This window comes from Suncus etruscus, chromosome 14, assembly GCF_024139225.1.
Source record: "Suncus etruscus isolate mSunEtr1 chromosome 14, mSunEtr1.pri.cur, whole genome shotgun sequence".
NCBI classification, from domain to species: domain Eukaryota; kingdom Metazoa; phylum Chordata; class Mammalia; order Eulipotyphla; family Soricidae; genus Suncus; species Suncus etruscus.
In genome coordinates this window covers 75273730-75294960 of record NC_064861.1, presented here as the reverse complement: position 1 = coordinate 75294960, position 21231 = coordinate 75273730, and the positions used below count along the sequence as shown (strand labels likewise).

The following is a 21231-nucleotide window of genomic DNA, read 5'->3' as shown; positions in this document are numbered from 1 at the left end:
GATGTGCATTCAGTATCACAACTGCCATGCTAAAGTGACTGTACAAGATGCAAGTGATTGATCCCACACCAGTAGTATGTAAGAACAATGCCAACATCTAGTATGATCATGCAGACTATGGTTATAATTTTCATACTAATAAAGTGGCTTGTAAAGGAGTAAGAGCCTTCCCATACTCCTTACACACTGTGTGCCTCCCTAGAATGAATTTTCTTATGTTTATAAAGGCTTGCAGTATAATAAAAAGCCTTCCCACAGTCCTGACATGTATAAGGTTTCACTCCTAAATGAATTTTCTTGTGTGTTAAAAGGTTTGCAGGTTTAGTGAAAACCTTTCCGCACTCTTGACATGTATAAGGTTTCTCACCTGTATAAATTTTCTTGTGTCTTAAAAGGCTTGAGGAAAGAACGAAGGCTTTTCCACACTCCTAACACGTATAACGTTTCTGTCCTGTATGAATTTTCTTGTGTGATAAAAGGCCTGAGGATCGAGCGAAGGCTTTCCCACACTCCTGACATGTATAAGGTTTATCTCCTGTATGAATATTCTTGTGTGATAAAAGGTGTGAGATTCGAGTGAAGGCTTTCCCACACTCCTGACATGTATAAGGTTTCTCTCCTGAATGAATTTTCTTGTGTATTAAGAGGTTTGCAGGTTGAGCAACGGCCTTTCCACACTCTTGACACGTATAAGGTTTCTCTCCTGTATGAACATATTTGTGTAATAAAAGGTTTGAAGATTGAATGAAGGCCTTCCCACACTCTTGACATGTATAAGGCTTCTCTCCTGTATGAATTTTCTTGTGTGATAAAAGGCTTGAGGATTGAGCGAAGGCTTTTCCACACTCCTGACATGTATAAGGTTTCTCTCCTGTATGAATTTTCTTGTGTCTTAAAAGGCTTGAGGAAAGAACGAAGGCTTTTCCACACTCCTGACACGTATAAGGTTTCTCTCCTGTATGAATTTTCTTGTGTGATAAAAGGCTTGAGAATTGAGCGAAGGCTTTTCCACACTCCTGACATGTATAAGGTTTCTCTCCTGTATGAATTGTCTTGTGTGATAAAAGGCTTGAGGATTGAGCGAAGGCTTTTCCACACTCTTGACACGTATAAGGTTTCTCTCCTGTATGAATTTTCTTGTGTGATAAAAGGCTTGAGGAATGAGCGAAGGCTTTTCCACACTCCTGACACGTATAAGGTTTCTCTCTTGTATGAATTTTCTTGTGTGATAAAAGGCTTGAGGATTGAGCGAAGGCTTTTCCACACTCCTGACATGTATAAGGTTTCTCTCCTGTATGAATTCTCTTGTGTGTTAAAAGGCCTGAGGATTGAGTGAAGGCTTTCCCACACTGCAGACATGCATAAGGTTTCTCTCCTGAATGAATTTTCTTGTGTATTAAGAGGTTTGCAGGTTGAGTAAAGGCCTTTCCACACTCTTGACACATATAAGGTTTCTCTCCTGTATGAACATATTTGTGTAATAAAAGGGTTGAAGATTGATTGAAGGCCTTCCCACACTCTTGACATGTATAAGGCTTCTCTCCTGTATGAATTTTTTTGTGTATTAAAAGGCTTGAGGATCGAGTGAACGCTTTCCCGCACTCCTGACATGTATAGGCTTTCTCTCCTGTATGAATTTTCTTGTGTGATAAAAGACTTGAGGATTGAGTGAAGGCTTTTCCACACTCCTGACACGTATAAGGTTTCTCTCCTGTATGAATTTTCTTGTGTATTAAAAGGCTTGAGGGTCGAACGTAGGATTTCCTGGAACCCTGACATGTATAAGGCTTTTCTCCAATTTGAATTTTCATGGGTGTAGTAAGGACTGAGGGGTGAGAGGTTTTGTCACCTGCTGGAAGTGTCTGACTTTTCTTTTGCATACAGACCTCCTTAGGGTCACTTGGGTGTGACAGTTGACAAAGGTCATGTCTATCTTGCTGACCTTCAGAGGGATTCTGTGCACTGAGGGTGTTTGATGGTAAATCACAATGCCAAGCACATGGGAAGGCCCCCCCACAATGCTTATATTCTGGGGCCTCCACTCCAAAGGGAATGAGCTTGTTCGACTTTCGATGTGAGGGAATTCTAGCAAACACTGTTTGCTCAGGGCAGGGTGGCCCAAGTGTGGTGATCTTTGTAGAGAAACTGGACAGATTAGACTTAGGGTTGCTGTGCCCAGTGGACTGGGGATTCTCAGTGAAAATGCTCACTTCATTCTGGCCTCCTCCAGAACAGATGCCCCATGAGTCCTCATTTCCATCAGGGTACAGGCAGGATAGTGCCCTTCTTACTGTGTTCCAAAACACAGGAATACTCCCATCCCACCTGGGTTTGCTGCTTTCCTGTGGAAAAGCACAAGTTGTACAATTACTTCTTTCTTCATTTCTAGTCTCCTTCTTTAAAACCAGGCCCCAACAGTGATTTCTTTTTCTTTTTTTTTTTTGGTTTTTGGGCCACACCCGGCGGTGCTCAGAAATAGCTCCTGGCAGGCTCGGGGGACCATATGGGACACTGGGATTCGAACCAACCACCTTAGGTCCTGGATCGGCTGCTTGCAAGGCAAACATCGCTGTGCTATCTCTCCGGGCCCCTCAACTGTGATTTCAACCACAAAAACTCAATTGTCCACAGGTGTGGATATCTGTGGAAACAGGTAGACATTCAGTAAAGAAAGTTGACTAGTCAGGTTACAGTCTGAGAAAAGGGGCAGGTAGGTCATTTTTGGATCCTAAATCACGAATTATTGGGTACACAAGAAGGCTCTCCCAGTGGGGGTTCTGTGTTCACTCTGGTATTTACCCCTTCATTCCTGACACTTGTGCAGTACAGACCACAGACCAATGTTAGGAATAAGGGTAGCCAACAGATCAGCAAGTATCTTTTCTATTTTTAATTTTCTTCCTTGTGTAAATTGGCCCTAACAATAAAGCGGGGCCAGAGCAATAGCACAGCAGGAGGGCATTTGCCTTGCATGAGACGAACCCAGAACAGACCTAGGTTCAATCCCTGGCACCCCAAATGGTCCCATGAGCAGGAGCGATTTCTGAGCATAGAGTCAAGAGTAAACCCCGAGTGTCACCAGGTGTGGGCCGAAAATCATATAAATAAATAAATACTCATCCAAGCTTTTTCTCTTATATATGTAATGTTTTCATTTCTTTCTTTGGGTCACACGCAGCTATGCTCACAGGGTACTCCTTGCTCTGCACTCAGACACTAATCTTCACAGTGCTAGGGAACATATAGAATATTCAACCCTGGGTCGCTGCGTGCAAGGCAGGCACACTTTCTGATGTACTTACTAGGCCCTTTAATTTCTTTTGTGTGCACGTGTGTGTGTGTGTGTGTGTGTGTGTGTGTGTGTGTGTGTGTGTGTTTGTGTTTTGGGGCAAACTGAGTGATACTCAGGAATTATTTTCTGCTTTGAGGAGTCATTATTAACAGTACTGAGATGATCATATGAGATACCAGGGATTGAACCCTGATGGGCCCTGTGCAAGGCAAATGCCTTACCCTCTATGCTACTGATCGTTCCCATTTTTATTTTATTTTATTTATTTATTTATTTTTTGGTTTTTGGGCCACACCCGGCGTTGCTCAGGGGTTACTCCTGGCTGTCTGCTCAGAAATAGCTCCTGGCAGGCACGGGGGACCATATGGGACACCGGGATTCGAACCAACCACCTTTGGTCCTGGATCGGCTGCTTGCAAGGCAAACACCACTGTGCTATCTCTCCGGGCCCCCCATTTTTATTTTCACTGTTAGGACTAGCAAATTTTGCAGATGTGGAAGTCCTGAGTGTGAAAATGTCTCCATTTCATTGAGTCAACAGGCATGTAAGTGTTTTCCCAGACAGACAAGCCCCATTATAGGCAGATTCTTCCCACACATCAGAGTTCTCTTACTTCTACAGTTTTTACATATACTATGAGGAACCCCAAAAGTAAATGCTCATGTTTACTCTGGCTGTGTGCCCCCGATCAAACTTAAGGGGGCTTGGGGACAAATTCAGGTTTCTATCACCACAGAAGAAACAGACTTATCCACTGAAATATTAATCCAGCCAACAAATGAGAAGTTTAAACACTCAACTGGACCTTAATGATAGCACACGGGTGACCTTGATTAAATCCCTTACATCTCATATAGTCCCTTGAGCCAGCCAGGAGTGATTCTGAGTACAAAGCTAGGTAAATCAGTGTCTTCCAAAACCAAAACAAAACTATTAAAGAAAAATTGACCTAACATATATCACATCAAAAGTAAAATATTTCTTCACTCCCTAATCCCTTTGACCATAAATCACAGATTTCCTTGGTGTGGAAAATATGTTTAATAACTTTAGGTTAGAAAACTTATTGAGGGAAAGGACTGATAGCATAGTCAGGGATAGGGTGTTTGCCTTGACATGGGTGAACCAGGTTCGATCTCTGGCCTCCAATCTGGTCCTCTGAGCATGCCAGGAGTGATTGCTGAGCACAGAGCCAGGAGTAACCCTGAGCATTACCGGGTGTGGACCATAAACAAAAAATAAAAACCAAACTGAAAACTTCGAGCTGGAGCAGTGGCAAAGCGATAGGGCGTTTGCCTTGCACATGGCTGATCTAGCACGGATGGTGGGTTCGATCCTCCAGAGTCCCATATGCTCCCCCTAGTCTGGGGCAATATCTGAGCACACAGCCAGGATTAACCCCTGTGTGTCACTGTGTGAGGCCCCAAAACAAAACAAAAAAGAGAGAGAGAGAGAGAGAGAGAGAAAACACTGCATTGGGCCCGGAGAAATAGCACAGTGGCGTTTGCCTTGCAAGCAGCCGATCCAGGACCAAAGGTGGTTGGTTCAAATCCCGGTGTCCCATATGGTCCCCCGTGCCTGCCAGGAGCTATTTCTGAGCAGACAGCCAGGAGTAACCCCTGAGCACCGCCGGGTGTGACCCCAAAAAAACAAAACAAAACAAAAAAAAACACTGCATTGAATTTTGCACTCAGGTAAAAGTAACAGCAACCTCTCCCAAACATGAGCTCAGGATTATCACAGAAGTGCAAAAACTATAGACGGGGTAACGGGCTATTTTAAGAACTACATGTGCTTGCACCACAGAGAAATCCCACACCACATAAAAGTATTGATTTGAAACATGCAAATCTTACCATTTCACCCCTCTTTGGAGATCCCATCCCAGAAGTAAATTGCTGAAAGGCCAAATCCTGAACTGGTGGTCTGCATTCTAAAATGAAACCAAATAAGCAATGTAGAATCTGGGGTCAGAGCAATACCACAACAGGGAGGATTTTGCCTTGCATTCCACTGACAAGCTGGATCCCTGGCGTCCCATTTATTCTCTCTAGCTTGCCAGAAGTAATTTTTTTTGGGGATTTTGGGTCATACCTGGCAGTGCTCAGTGGTTACTCCTGGCTCAACACTCAGAAATCGCCCCGGCAGGCACAGGGGACCATATGGAATGCCAGGATTCGAATCACCAATCATCTGCATGCAAGGCAAATGCCTTACCTCCATGCTACCTCTCCAGCTCCCAGAAGTAATTTCTGAGCACAGAGTTAAGAGTATCTTTTGAGGCTATTCAACAAGTGGTGTTGGCACAACTGGTTAGCCACTTGCAAAAAAGCGAACTCAGACCCCCAGCTAACACCATGTACAAAGATAAAATCCAAATAGATTAAAGACCTTGATATCAGATCTGATACTATAAGGTATATAGAACAACATGTAGGTGAAACACTCCAGGACATCAAGACTAAAGGCATCTTCAAGGAGAAGACAGTACTTTCCAAACAAGTGGAAGCAGAGATAAACAGATGGGACTATATTAAGCTGAGAAGCTTCTGCATCTCAAAGGAAATACTGTCCAGAATACAAAGGCCACCCACTGAGTGGGAGAAATTATTCACCCAATACTCATCAGATAAAGGGCTAATATCCAAAATTTACAAGGTACTGACAGAACTATGCAAGAAAAAAACAACTAACCCCATCAAAAAAAGGGGAGAAGAAATGAACACTTTGTAAAAGAAGAAAGGCAAATGGCCAAAAGGCACATGAAAAGATGCTCAACATCACTAATCGTCAGGGAGATGCAAATCAAAACTACTATGAGGTACCACCTCACACCACTGAGATTGGCACACATCACAAAAAAGGAAAACAAGCAGTGCTGGCGGGGATGTGGAGAGAAAGGAACTCTTTTTCACTGCTGGTGGGAATGCCGTCTAGTACAACCTTTATGGAAAGCAATATGGAGATTCCTTCACAAACTGGAAATTGAGCTTCCATACGATCCAGCTATACCACTCCTAGGAATATACCCAAGGAACACAAAAATACAATACAAAAATTCCTTCTTTACTCCTATATTCATTGCAGCGCTATTTACAATAGCCAGACTCTGGAAACAACCCTTCAATAGATGAGTGGCTAAAGAAACTGTGGTACATATACACAATGGAATACTATGCAGCCATCAGGAGAGATGAAGTCATGAAATTTTCCTATACATGGATATACATGGAATTTATTATGCTGAGTGAAGTAAGTCAGAGGGAGAGAGAAAGACGCAGAATGGTTTCACTCATCTATGGGCTTTAAGAAAAATGAAGGACATTTTTAACAGTATCTCAGAGACAAGAGAGATGAGGGCTAGTAGGTACAGCTCAGGACATGAAGCTCATCACATAGAGTGATGAGTGCAGTTGGAGAGATGACTACACTGAAAACTATCATAACAATGTGAATGAATGAGGGAAGTAGAAAGCCTGTCTCGAGTACAGGTGTGGGGGAGTGGGGAGGAGGGAGATCTGAGAAATTGGTGGTGGGAATGTTGCACTGGTGAAGGGGGGTGTTCTTTACATGACTGTAATCATACAACTATAATCATGTTTGTAATCACAGTGTTTAAATAAAGATAATTTTATATATATATATATATATATATATATATATATATATATAAAAGAGTATCTTTTGGGGACCAGAGAGATAGCATGGAGGTAAGGCATTTGCCTTTCATGCAGAAGGTCGATGGTTCAAATCCCGGCATCCCATATGGTCCCAAGCCTGAGAGGACTGATTTCTGAGCATAAAGTCAGGAATAACCCCTGAGAGCTGCCAGGTGTGACCTCCGCCCCCCAAAAAAAGGGTATCTTCTGAGTGTGACGATCTGTAGTGCAAAACAAAACAAAAAAGTGGGGCTGGGGGGACATTAGGGCATTTGCCTTGCAGACAAAATCTACGATCTGGACTGGTGAGATAGCATAGAGGTAGAGTATTTGCTTTGCATGCAGAAGGAAGGTGGTTCGAATCCAGGCAACCCAGATGGTCCCCCTTGAGCCTACCATGAGCGATTTCTGAGCATAGAGCCAGGAGCAACCCCTGAGCACTGCCGGGTGTGACCCAAAAAAACAACAATAACATCAATCTAGGACCTACTGTGGTTCGAATGCCAGCACCCCATATGGTCTCCCATGCCTGCCAGGAGCTATTTCTGAGCACAGACCCAGGAGTAGTGACCCAAATAGCCAAAAATAAAAAACCTTAAGTTGAATGATGGGCCTTAGTGATGGAATCATGGGTTGAGTGTCTTGACAAAGCTGATGCTGGCTTGATCTCCGGCATACAAAACAGTACCCGAGCATAACTGAAGTATTTTCTGTGCACTGTTCAAGGAGTAACCAAGTGCCCTTCTGTGTGACCCAAAATCAAAATAAAAAATTTAAGAGTATGTGGGCTGGAGGGTGGTGCAAGTGGTAAGGCATCTGCCGTGAAAGCGCTAGCCTAGAATGGACAAAGGTTCAATCCACTGGTGTCCCATATGGTCCCCCAAGCCTGGAGCGATTTCTGGGGTCATAGCCAAGAGTAACCGCTAAGAGTCACTGGGTGTGCCAAAACAACAAAACAAAACAAAAAAATTAACTGAGTATAATCTGATTGAATAGTCAAGATAGTAACCACATGTGGTTTTTAGGTAGTAAATCAGCTTACAAAAAGGATACAAAAAAGGGGCAGGAGAGATAGCACAGCCTTAGGGTGTTTGCCTAGCAAGCAACTGACCCAGGATCAAGGGAGATTTGAATCCCATCATCTCATATGGTCCCCTATGTCTGCCAAGAGCGATTTCTGAGCATAAAGCCAGGAGTATTCCAAGTGCCACTGGGTGTGACCCTAAAACCAAAAACCAAAAAAAAAAGATAGGAGTATCTCAATGAAAAGTTTTCTTGGGAACACATGTCAACAGGAGAGAGAGGAGAGAGAGGGGGTAGAGAGAGAGAGGAGAGAGGAGAGAGGAGAGAGGAGAGAGAAGAGAGAGAGAGAGAGAGAGAGAGAGAGAGAGAGAGAGAGAGAGAGAGAGAGAGAGAGAGAGAGAGAGAGAGAGAGAGAGAGAGAGAGAGAGAGAAGGAAGGAACAGCCCTGACCTAAGTTTAATTCCAGGTGTCTCATATACATCTCAAGACAGTGCCAGGACTAATTTCTGAGTGTAGAGGCAAGAAAATCACAAGATTACTTGCGGGGGAAAAAAACCACCAAAATAATTTTTTTTATTTTTTGGCCGGACCCAGCAGTGCTCAAGGGTTCTTCCTGGCTCTACACTCAGAAATCGTGCCAGGCAGGCTCGGAAGAACATATGGGATGCCAGGATTTGAAGCACTGTCCTTCTGCATAAAATGCAAACACTCTAACTCCATGCTATCTCTCTGGCCCCCAAAATAATTCTAATTGTTTTGAAGAGCCCACCAAAATCTGTAGTGGGAAGGAAGTGTGTATACTTTGTGAACAGTGGATTTGGTTCTATCACTGGCATCACATACAGTCCCCTGAATGCACCAGAATCCACCAGCAGTGACTTCAAGCACCATCACCAAGGCAGCCTCAAAAACATGAGAGTAAAAAAACATTCCTGGGGCAAACTCAAAAACTCCAGGAATGATGTAATGGCAAAGATAAGTCTGGAGACAGCTTCCCCTGGGAAGGACGTCCACAAATGGGGCTATGCAAGCAGTCTAAGGGCACAGACAGTGGATGAGGCTCAGAATCTAAAAATCTGTCCTAAAGGCCCACAGACGGGAACCAGATAGAATAAAGCTAAAACAGCCAAAGCTCCAGATCATTCTGGGAGTCAGCATGAAGGGAAGAGAACGGGAGTGGTACAGGCCCCAAAAACCTAATCCAGGAGGCCAACACATACTGCTAAGCACCCTCATTTCACATGTGCCCAAGATGCTCCACACCCATCCCAGGGTCTGAAGCTGGGAAGCACTTTCCACATTCACCTGCAAACATGCCTCCCTGCAGCCTTCTGCAAATGGCACCTTCCAACCAGAAGATCAGCATAGGCTTGACATCCCAATGTCCTGCCCAAGAGGGATAATTCTTGGATTAGGGACAGGGAAGGGGACAGCAGTCCCATGAATCGGGGGCTGTAATAACCAAGGCCAAACCAAATAGAGAATCTCAGCTCTCAATATGCTTATTGGTTATTGAATACATGAGCTCAGATTTAAGATCTGCAACAATAGTACAATGGGTACTGTGTTTGCCTTACATGTGGGCGACAAAAGTTTGATCCCTGGCATCTGATATGGACACCCAAGCTTGCCAGGAATAATTCCTGAGCAAAGAGCCATAAGTAACCCCTAAAATCCATAGGTTATATGCAACCCTGAAAAAGAATCTTTGGGAGTCGAAGAATAGCACAGAGGACAGGGAATTTTCCTTGTAAACAGTGGACCTGGTTGCATTCTTGGTTTCACAGATTGTTCCCCGAGGATGTCACCAGTAATATCTGAGCATAAAGACAGACTAAGGAGGCCGGCAAGGTGGCGCTAGAGGTAAGGTGTCTACCTTGCAAGTGCTAGCCGAGGAAAGATCGCAACCATGGTTCGATACCCAGGTGTCCTATATGGTCCCCCCAAGCCAGGGGCAATTTTTAAGTGCTTAGCTAGGAGTAACCACTGAGCATCAAATGGGTATGGCCCGGAAAAAAAAAAAAAAAAGACAGATTAACCTTTGAGCACCATTAGGTTTGGCTCAACAGCATACAAACAAAAGAAGGGAAGGGGCTGGAGTAAAAGTAGAGTGGAGAGGGCTCTTGCCTTGAAAGTATGCACACCTGGGGTGGGAGAGATAGCATAGAGTTGGGGCGTTTGCCTTGCATGCAGAAGGACAGTGGTTTGAATCCCAGCATTCCATCTGGTACCCCGAGCCTGCCAGGGCTGACTTCTGAGATTACAACCAGGAGTAGCCCCTGAGCGCTGCTGGGTGTGACCCAAAAAAACCAAAAAAAAAAAAAGAAACTATGCACACCTGACTTTTTTCCAAAAGTAGCAAGCCCTGCCATGGTTGATCTTTGAGTGCAGAGCCAGATGTCACCCCAGTTCTACTGGGCGTAGACCCCCAAAAAGACATAACTAAGTCACATTGTGGCCCAGAACATAGCAAAATGGATTGGGAACCATGCTTTGCAAGTAAGAGCCTCAAGTATGATCCCTCACACTACACCATCCCCCAATAAGATTGGTAGGCTCTGATGCCTTGTAATCTTTAAAAAATCTTCAGCAGGGACTGCAGTGGTGGCGCTAGAGGTAAGGTGTCTACCTTGCAAGCCTGAGCCTAGGATGGACCATGGTTCCATGCCACTGTGTCCCATATGGTCCCCCAAGTCAAGAACTATTTCTGACCTCATAGCCAGGAGTAACCCCTGAGCGTCACCGGGTGTGGCCCCAAAAATAAAAAACAAAACAAAATCTTCAACTGGGGGGCTCGAGAGATAGCATAGTGGTAGATCATTTGCTGTGCATGCAGCTGATTCGAATAGACCCTGGTTCAAATCTCAGCATCCCATATGCTCCCCCATGCCTTTCAGGAGCGACATATGAGCGCAGAGCCAGGAGTAACTCCTGAGCGCACCTGGTGTGTCCCCAAAACAAAAACAAACAAAAGAAACAACCAAAAATCTTCAGCTGGGGCTGAGTGACAGCACAGCAATAAAGCATTTGCCTTGCACACAGCCAACACATGATGGATGGTAGTTCAAATTCCAACATCCCATATGGCTCCCCAAGTCTGCAGGAGCAACTTCTGAGCTAAGAGCCAGGAGTAACCCTTTTGCACAGTACAGTGTGAGCAAAAAACAAAAAACTTCAGCAAAACTTACATCACAGGTACTCACATATTGCCTGGGTTGGGACACTACTACAAAGGAAGACCTCACCTTGCCCAAGGCTTATACACGCTGGATCAGAGAGAACCCCAAGAGCTCCCAAAGCAATACCTGGTTTAGTCTCTAAGCTCTGTTGTCAGAATAAGCTCTGAGCACTCCAATGTACAAAACGAATGTACAAAACGAAATGTACAAAAACGAAATGAATTGTATTTGGGAGTATTTTGAGATGCACCTCATTCTGATCAGGGTTGATTTCTAGCTCTGTACTGATTGATGGTTTTGGAAACGTAGAGGATCATTGTGGAGCCAGGATCAAACCTGATTCAAACCTGGTTCACACCAACCAAGGCAACACCCAACACAATGTAACTATCTCAAGATTGTGAAGTGACATTAAAAACTATAAGTTTGGGGCCTGAGAGATAGCACAGAGGTAGGGTGTTTGCTTTGCACTCGGCCAACACAGGACGGACCCTGGTTCAGATCCCGGAAAACATATAGTCCCCTGAATCTGCCAGGAGCTATTTCTGAGCAAGAGTCAGGAGTGATCCCTCCAATGAAACAAACAAACAAACAAAAAACCTAAACTATAAATTAATATTCTTCTAAGAAAAAAAGTTAAGGGCTGGGGAGTTAGAACAATGCGCACCTCCAAATCACAATGCGTCTTTTGTTGAACACAAATTCCCAGGAAATATGAGGTCTCCCCATAGGAGTGTCCCATTTGGTAGCCCCAGGGAGACTCTCACCTATAGCCTGCAGGTGCTGGTAGATCTCCAGCATCACATCTCTGTAGAGCTTCCTCTGAGAGGCGTCCAGGTATGGCCACTCCTCCTGGGAGAAGCTCACAGCTACATCGTAGAAGGTCACCACATCCTGAGCCAAAACACACACAAGGAGTCTGGGCCGACGTTCATCCCAGGCACTGGAGAGGAGGAGGGACTTCCCGGGATCCTAAAGTGACTGTCTTGACAAATTTACAAAGATTAAACGACTCAGGAGAAACCAGTCTCAAAACCAATCTCTCCCTGAGCACCTCTGGGGGATAGGCTTCAGAAATCAAACTAGATCAGCCACTTTAACAAGCCAACACTGTTCGACACGGTACTTGGATATAGTGGCATACACATAAACATACCTGGGCCAATGCCATTACCAAAGGTCCACTGAGCAGTGCCAGGCATACTCCCAAGCACAGAGCCAGGAGTTAAAAAGCACACGCGGTGTGACACGAATATGCTAACACATAGGAGCCCAATCCCAACCTCAATCTATCTCTACATTTGTTATTCGGGGGAGAAACAAGGAAATTGTAAGGTCCAGTGAGTGAGTCAAACTTCTGCTTGTCTGAATCAGCATTCACGTTGTATCTCCAAGCAAATCTCTCCTTGAGCACATAAAAGACATGACTTCCAATTACTGTGCTTTCTAATAACATCATTTGTTCATGTTGCCACTCAAAGGCACAAAGCCCTGGGATTATAAACAAGAAGACTGAAAATGCAACTGTTTTTTTTTGGGGGGGGGGAGGGGGGAGAAATGTGGCTTCAGGGAGGAAGCAAGAGGCAATACTCTGCAGAATGAAAGACTAAAGAACCAAAATGGGAGTGGAGAGTTGGCACAATTGTAGAATGTTTGCCTTGCATGCTGTGGATCAGGATTGGGCCCTGGTTCCATCCTGAGCATGATAGAGGGTCCCCCAAGGCTTTCTTAGTGCAGAGCAAGGAGTAACCTCTGAGCACTACTAGTATGGCAAGAAAATAAATAGATAAATGAATAAATAAATAAATAAACTGATCTTGGTGGGGCCACAGGAACAGTGCCAGTGAGAGCACACAGGACAAAGCCAAGGTCAACCAGGACAGAAGTTGGTCCAAATCCTGGAATCCCATATGGTCACCCATATCTGCCAGAAGCGATTTTTGAGCTAAGAGCCAGGAGTAACCCCTGAGCACAGCTGGTGTGACCCCCCCCCCAAAGAAAATATAAGCCCTTTTTCCTGCCAATATGGCACAAAATTTAATACAGAACAATCTCGGATAGTACAGCACAGAGAAACAAACTAAAACAAAAGAAACCCCACAGGAAAATTCAGGTGCAGAAAGGACCCAGCAACATTCTTTCCAGTTGTCAGAAAATGGTGAACACCCAGATTTGTGAGTTATTGACCCTGGGGGAATGTATCAGACCCACATGAAGGATCCTGAGTGAAGAGAAGAAGACAGAAGCATGAGCATCAGCCTAGAATCTGGGAGCAACTGCAAAATACAAAAGAACTTTGTTCTGATCATACGTAACAGCCTAGAGGGCACTTGATGCTTTTGGCTGTCCCAGAAAGAGTCTGGACACCCTTAAACAGAGCAGGAGGGACAACTGAGTGCAGAGACAGGAGTATCTCTTGGCAGAAACTAAACAGCTACAAAAGAGCTTTTTCCACATCTGAGGCAAGAATGATGCTTCATGACAGAAATCTTTGGTTCAAGGTCTCATTCTTCAGCAACATCAGGGTCAATATTACCAGAACTCAACCTTGGAGCCCAGAATCCCATTGGGTTTCAGATTTGCAAGGGTTGACCAGAGAGCACAGTCAGGGAAAGATTTCTAAGTACCACTGTGTATGGTCAACAAACACAAGACAAAATACAAGGACAAAAGTGGCCTCAGAGAACAGAGTTCAGAGACCCTGCCAGGAGCCACACCCTGATGGGGGAGGGGCTGTGCACTCCTATCCCCATCTTTACCCTCTCTGCACCCACACTTACCCCTACCTGGGCACAGGAGTTCAGACGGTGTGAGCCCATCTTCTCCAACCTGGGCTATTCACAAAGAGAAGCAACAAGGCCTGGAAGATAGTCACAACTGTGAGTACTAGAGACATGTGCAAGCCCTTCCCTGACTACAAGTGCCTGCGCTGGGGCCAGAAACACCCTGATGTCTGGTCACCAGCTTAGATCGACATGGGAGATGAGACCAGAGGCTCCTTCCCCTCCTGGGGAGCAGAAGCAGAATGGAATCCAAGCTGTGAGGTGGGCACTAAGCTCTGGCCTTACTCTACAGGGAGGAAATGGCAGCCATGTGCCCAGTGTGTCCCAGAGCTCCACACATACCTTGGGAACCCAGGCAGGGGCTGAGGCTGGGACTTGAACTCTGCACAGCAACGTCCCCTGCAGCATACCAGCAGCACTGCGCCCTCACTCAACCTGGAAGTGACTCTGCCACAGCACCTCAGAGGGGGCTGATCCTTGGGCTGTTGCTCCAGACCCAGGACTTAAATTCCTTTAACCTTTTATTGTTTTTTTATATATTTTATTTAAACACCTTGATTACATACATGATTGTGTTTGGGTTTCAGTCATGTAAAGAACACCACCCATCACCAGTGCAACGTTCCCATCACCAATGTCCCAAATCTCCCTCCTCCCCACCCGACCCCCGCCTGTACTCTAGACAGGCTTTCCATTTCCCTCATACATTCTCATTATTAGGACAGTTCAAAATGTAGTTATTTCTCTAACTAAACTCATCACTCTTTGTGGTGAGCTATTCTTATGCAGAGAAAACATTCAGAAATAAAGAAAGGCCTTCCCACATTCCCTGCACAAGTAAGGATTCTCTACACACACTAAACAATGTCAGGGTTCCAAGCTGAGTCAGGCTGTGCAAGGCAAACATTCTCCCAGCTTGACTGTTGATCAAACCATTCAGAAACAATTTTCTTCTTCATTTTTTTTGTTTGTTTGTTTTGGTTTTGGTTTTGGCTCACACTGCCAGCACTCAGGAGTTACTCCTGGCTCTACACTCAGAAATTGTTCCTGGCAGGCTCAGGGAGGATTCAAACCGTTGTCCTTTTGCATGCAAGGCAAACACCCTACCTCCATGCTATCACTCAGGTCCCCAGAAACAATTCTTTTTCCTCAAGGGAGAGCGCGCACGCAGTCCCCCACTACCATAAATTACAGTCCCCCACTACCATAAATTACGCAGTCGAGTTTCCCACATTTGGAGAAATCGCAGGGGTCAGCACGCCCGGAGTGCAATGGACGAGCCTCGCCCTGGAGAAACCACCTTAGTGATCATGGAATCGCCCCTGCCAGGTAACCATATGGGATGCCTGGATTAGAACCACTGTTCTTTTGAATGCAAGATAAACACCCTACCTCCATGCTCTCTCTCTGGCCCCCAGAAACAATTTTAATAAGAATGAAATGGATTGAAGAGCAAGTGAAGGCCTCTCCACACTCCTTAGCTATCTCATCAACGGTGAAGCAGACAGGCAGGGAAGGAAGCCCCAGTGCAATAACATTTTAAAATGTTATAAAAGTCAGAGTTTGGAATGCTAACCAGACCTTTACCTGGCCCAAGGCAGTTACAGAGGTGAAAAGATCCTCCCCTCTCCCAGAGGCTCCAACAAAGTCCAGGAGGGGAATGTCAAAGACCATTAACTACACAGACCTGGCAACCAACCTAACAACTGGTCTCAATCTAAATGCAAATGAAAGACCCAGGGGTGCAGCCCCCTGGGGCCAGAGAGGTGGTACAAGTGGTAAGGTGTCTGTCTTGCAAGTGGACTAGTCTAGGATGGACTATAGTTCAGTCCCCCAGTGTCCCATATGGTCCCCCAAGCAAGAAGCGATTTTTGAGCGCATAACCAGGAGTAACTCCTGAGAGTCACCGGGTGTGGCTGAAAAACAAAACAAACAAACAAACAAACAAACAAAAGACTGAAGGGGCAGGGTGGGAAAACCCTAGAAAAAACAACTTTAAACAAAGGAAAAGTTCTGTTTGGGGCTATCATGGCAGGATCTCTGCTCAGACCTTTCGACCTTTCAATCTTTCACTCTGGTATGTAATGTATAGTGGCAGAATTCTACCTTTGGAAGAACTCTCTAGGGCAGAGTGCACACACTCTCCTGTGTTTTTCTGGTTCTTTTTTTTTTTTTTTTCCCCTGTGGATCACACCGTGCTCAGGAGTTACTTCTGGCTCTGTGCTCAAAAATCGCTCCTGGCAGACTCTGGGGACCTTTTGGGATGCCGGCATTCGAACCACCTTCTGACCTGGATTGGCTGCCTGCAAGGCAAACACCCTCCCGCGGTGCTACGGTCTTCTTTCTTCTTTCTTTCTTTCTTCTTTCTTTCTTCTTCTTCTTCATCTGACCTGGATTGGCTGCCTGCAAGGCAAACACCCTCCCGCGGTGCTATGGTCTTCTTTCTTCTTTCTTCTTTCTCCTTCTCCTTCTCCTTCTCCTTCTCCTTCTCCTTCTCCTTCTCCTCCTCCTCCTCCTCCTCCTCTTCTTCTCCTCCTCCTCCTCCTCCTCCTCCTCCTCCTCTTTTTTTTTTTTAACGTACAGGGCTTGCTATGGCTCTGCACGCAGAACTCTTAGAGAGTTCAGGAAACAGTAAGGAAGGATTGCAGGGGATTGAATCCAGGGAACCTTGGGAACTGCCAGCGCCCTCCCAACTGTCTAGGCCAGACATTCCTGCAAAATCCAAGGAGCTTTCGTGGAACGGGGCTGGAGAGAGAGCTAAAGGGGCAGCTTCCCCTCTCCCAGCTGCTGCCTCTTCCTTACATCAAGAGCCACCCGGGACCCCCCCGACCTCAGTGTGGTCGGTTCTTTTCTTTCTCGTTTCTAAGTCTTCCAGCATGAATTTGCTCAAACCTGGGTCCTCCTTCAATCCTTTGCTTCCTCCTGACACTTCCATCTTGTTCTTGGGGTGTCCAGCACCGAACACTGGTCTGCTACAAGCAAGGCAAGAGTCTTTGGCCAGCCCTGGGCGCCCTGACTCGCCTCTTCCTTACTAACCTCTGTCCAAATGACGATCCCGCTGAATTCAACGCAAATCTACGCAACGGACATCAGACGGTCCGCGCGATCCGTTCGTCCCGCGAGTGGGAGGCCGCCACCCCAAAACACCCCTGGGGAGCCCCGCGCGGACCTGAAGGCGATTCTGGATCTCGGGGCGCTTAGAGAGGCCCCTCGTTGGCAGAAGAAAACCGTCCCTCCAGTCCCCCCCATCCCGCGCCAGCGGGAACCCCACTCACACTTCTCCACTAGTTCGCGTGGGGCGCGGAAGAACCGCAGGAGGAAAAGGACAGAGAATGAAAAGCCGCGCGCTGCGTGACGTCACAGCGACTTCCGGCCGCATCTTAAAGGGCCAGGCCCCAACTCAGCACCAGACTCTTACTGGCCTGGAAGGCCAATTTCTGCTATTCATTGACTTAGATGAGGTGATTCAAACCGCTGCGGGTCTCCAGGTCATGGAGAGATGGACAGTGGGGGGCTGATCATATGACATGGGCGCTGGAGTTCTTGATTTTCTTTGGTTGTTCGTTTTTTCTATTGTTTATTTTGATTGGGGCAGGCTTAACCAGGGGCCTCAGAGGTCACTGGTGGCTCTGTGGTCAGCAATTACTCCTGGCAATGTTCAGCACACTCTGGGATGTCAAATATTGCAGCAGGTAGCACATTGGATTGTATGTGGCTGATTCTGTTCTATCACTGGCATTCCATAGGGTTCCCTAAGTCTGTCAGAAGTGATTACTGAGTGCAAAGTCAGGAATATCCTTGATCACCTCTGCGTGTGGCCCCAAACCAGATTGTATAATCCAAGTGTGCACAATAGTACAGTGTACAATAGTACAGTGGAAGGGCATTTGCCTTGCCAGTAAATAGCCATGTTTTGATCCTCTGCATCTCTTAGGTCCCTGAGCATTGCCAAGAACAATTCTTCTGTGATGAGCCTGAGTAAGCCCTGAGTAAGTACCTCCTGGTGGGTTAAAGAGCCAAACCAAAATGTAATTACAAACTCCACTGAACACTGGCCTATTCCCCAGCCCCACCCACAAATTAAAACCGAGGGCTCAGAATTCACCGGACACTCATTTTCTGCTGGGTGTGATGTTTTGAGCTCATGCATTACTGTTTCTTGGGCCATGTAAGAAGTGCTTAGACCAAAGAAGTGCTTCTTTGAAAAAGAAGAAAGGCAAATGGCCAAAAGGCACATGAAAAGATGTTCAACATCACTAATCGTCAGGGAGATGCAAATCAAAACTACTATGAGGTACCACCTCACGCCACTGAGATTGGCACACATCACAAAAAAGGAAAACAAGCAGTGCTGGCGGGGATGTGGAGAGAAAGGAACTCTTTTTCACTGCTGGTGGGAATGCCGTCTAGTACAACCTTTATGGAAAGCAATATGGAGATTCCTTCACAAACTGGAAATTGAGCTTCCATACGATCCAGCTATACCTCTCCTAGGAATATACCCAAGGAACACAAAAATACAATACAAAAATCCCTTCCTTACTCCTAAATTCATTGCAGCGCTATTTACAATAGCCAGACTCCAGAAACAACCAAGATGCCCTTCAACAGATGAGTGGCTGAAGAAACTGTGGTACATATACGCAATGGAATACTATGCAGCCGTCAGGAGAGATGAAGTCATGAAATTTTCCTATACATGGATGTACATGAAATCTATTATGCTGAGTGAAGTAAGTCAGAGGGAGAGAGAAAGACGCAGAATGGTTTCACTCATCTATGGGCTTTAAGAAAAATGAAGGACATTTTTAACAGTATCTCAGAGACAAGAGAGATGAGGGCTGGTAGGTGCAGCTCAGGACATGAAGCTCATCACATAGAGTGATGAGTGCAGTTGCAGAGATGACTACACTGAAAACTATCATAACAATGTGAATGAATGAGGGAAGTAGAAAGCCTGTCTCGAGTACAGGTGTAGGGGGGTGGGGAGGAGGGAGATCTGGGAAATTGGTGGTGGGAATGTTGCACTGGTGAAGGGGGGTGTTCTTTACATGACTGTAATCATACAACTATAATCATGTTTGTAATCACGGTGTTTAAATAAAGATAAAAAAAGAAGTGCTTAGACCAGTCAGTGGAAATTTTTTCTCTTTTTTTTCATATTGATATTATTGTGTGCATATATTCTATATATCCATAATATCCACCTTGTATTGGGACCTTGATACTGCCCTACAAAACTCATTTCTAATATTTTACTGCCTCAGTCCCAACCCTTACTTTCCCCCATTCTCCCATGTAGGTGCAGCTAATGACATGAAGCTCACCACATAGAATGATAAGTGCAGTTAGAGAAATAACTACACTGAAAACTATCATATCAATGTGAATGAATGAGGGAAAAAGAAAGCCTGTCTCGAGTACAGGTGTGGGTGGGGTGGGGAGTAGGTAGATCTGGGAAATTGGTGGTGGGAATCCTGCACTGGTGAAGGGGGTGTTCTTTACATGACTGTAATCATACAACTACAATTATATTTGTAATCACGGTGTTTAAATAAAGATAATTAAAAAAAAGAAGTGCTTAGACTTATTCTTGCTTCATTGCTCTAAAATAACTCCAAGATGGGTTCATAGAACCCTCTTGGGAACGAGGGATGGGACTTGGATCAGATTTTTGAAAGGCAAGAGACTTCCACACTATATGAAGATCCTTTTATTTGTTTTGTTACTGTAATTATTATTGTTATTTGGGCACACCCTATGGTGCTCTGTGCTCACAAATGACTCCTGGCAGGCCTAGCAGACTATATAGGATGCCAGCAATCAATGTTGGGTCATACTTGTGCAAGGGAATTGGCCTACTTGCTGTGCTATCATTCTGGCCCCCAAAAGAGAAAAATATTTTTGTTTGTTTTTGTGTCACACACAGCCAGTGATGCTCAGGAATTATACCTGGTAGGCTCAGGAGATTATATGGGATGCCAGGGATTGAACTTGGTTGGCCACAAGCAAGATAAATGCTCTGTCCATTGTGCTATGCCTCTGACCCTAAAGTGCTGGGATTTTATTTGCTTGCTTATTTCCTTCAGTACCCAACATGCTTTCAGCTTCATCACAAGTGTCCATTCTACTTTTGATTGACTTAAGTTTGGTGGCCAACCCTAGTGACTCTCGGGAACTTGGAATTATGCCTAGCTGTTCTCAGGGAACCATATTGGGTTCTGAGATTAAACCCAGATCAGCAGGCTCTCACCTACAACTCATAGGTTCATAATGTCTCTAGAGTATTTTGTTCTTGTTGTTTGGGAAGGTCACACCCCGTGGCACTCAGGGATTACTCTGGCTCTGTGCTCAGAAATAGCCCCTGGCAGGCTTGGAGGACCATATGGGATTCGAGAATCAAACTTGGGTCTTCTCTGTGTCAGCAGCATGTAAGGCAAATGCCCTACTCCTATGCTATCACTTCAGCCCTCAAGACTGAATTTTTTCAGTTGCGTTACAGTAAAGTACATTTGGATCATGAATTCAAGTATGTTGATTGCATTATAAATTCTTGTAACAGAAAAACTTTCATTTAATCTTATTATACCTCTGGTAATTTCCCTTGCTCTTTTTCTTATATAAAGAGAAGCAACTTATATCCTTATATAACAATTGGATATCAGATGGCTGTTTCTTTTAGCCTTTTCCATCATAGAGCTCACTTATGATAATAAATCTTCACCATTTTATAAAATCATTTGGGGATATATGGAAAATCATCCTAACATATATCTCTAGCTATATGTAGAAGAAAAAGTGAAGTTGCAGTGAGAATAAGTGGGGTAAGAAAAACCAAGATTGCAGGCAACTCACTAGCTATTCATTGAACACTAACCACGTCTTAGGTCTTTTACTAACTAAAAATGGGAATGTGGGCTTAGAGTAAGGTGAGCTGGATGGTCCTTATCACGGCAGATTGTGGTGTGAAAAAAGGATTCTAATAGATATACACATTAGTACCAATGTCATCTACATTGAAAATGAGGGTGTGTTGGCAATGTTAATGGGTTGTCATATTGCCATGTTTGGTTCGTGCTATCAGCCCAGTAATAAGACAAAGAGACCACCTGGCAATGCAAGTCATAAAGTGGGATTTAAATGCTTAGCTAGCTAAGGATCCAAGACTTCCACCTGGGAACAGGCTTTGAAAGTCAAGGACCCCGAGTCACACTACCACTCAGGGTAAATAAATAGCACATCCATGTGTCAGAGTTTACTGTACAACCCCAGGAAGCAGATAAAAGGGATACAC

The 21231-nt window shown here is 45.0% G+C and overlaps 2 protein-coding genes and 1 pseudogene across 2 annotated transcripts in view; 1 reads left to right on the top strand and 2 right to left on the bottom strand.

Moving 5' to 3' along the window:
* The window catches only part of ZNF91 (zinc finger protein 91), a 693978-nt gene that overhangs the window by 222535 nt on the left and 450212 nt on the right, over positions 1-21231 (bottom strand). The window contains 1 exon segment of the mRNA XM_049786227.1: positions 984-1731. Within this exon segment, the coding sequence (XP_049642184.1) occupies positions 984-1731 (748 nt within the window).
* LOC126027241 (zinc finger protein 93-like) overlaps positions 1-21231 on the top strand; it is a 594792-nt gene that overhangs the window by 252695 nt on the left and 320866 nt on the right. The gene's annotated exons all lie outside the window — the stretch shown is intronic.
* On the bottom strand, positions 15088-15274 carry LOC126028869 (uncharacterized; annotated as a pseudogene).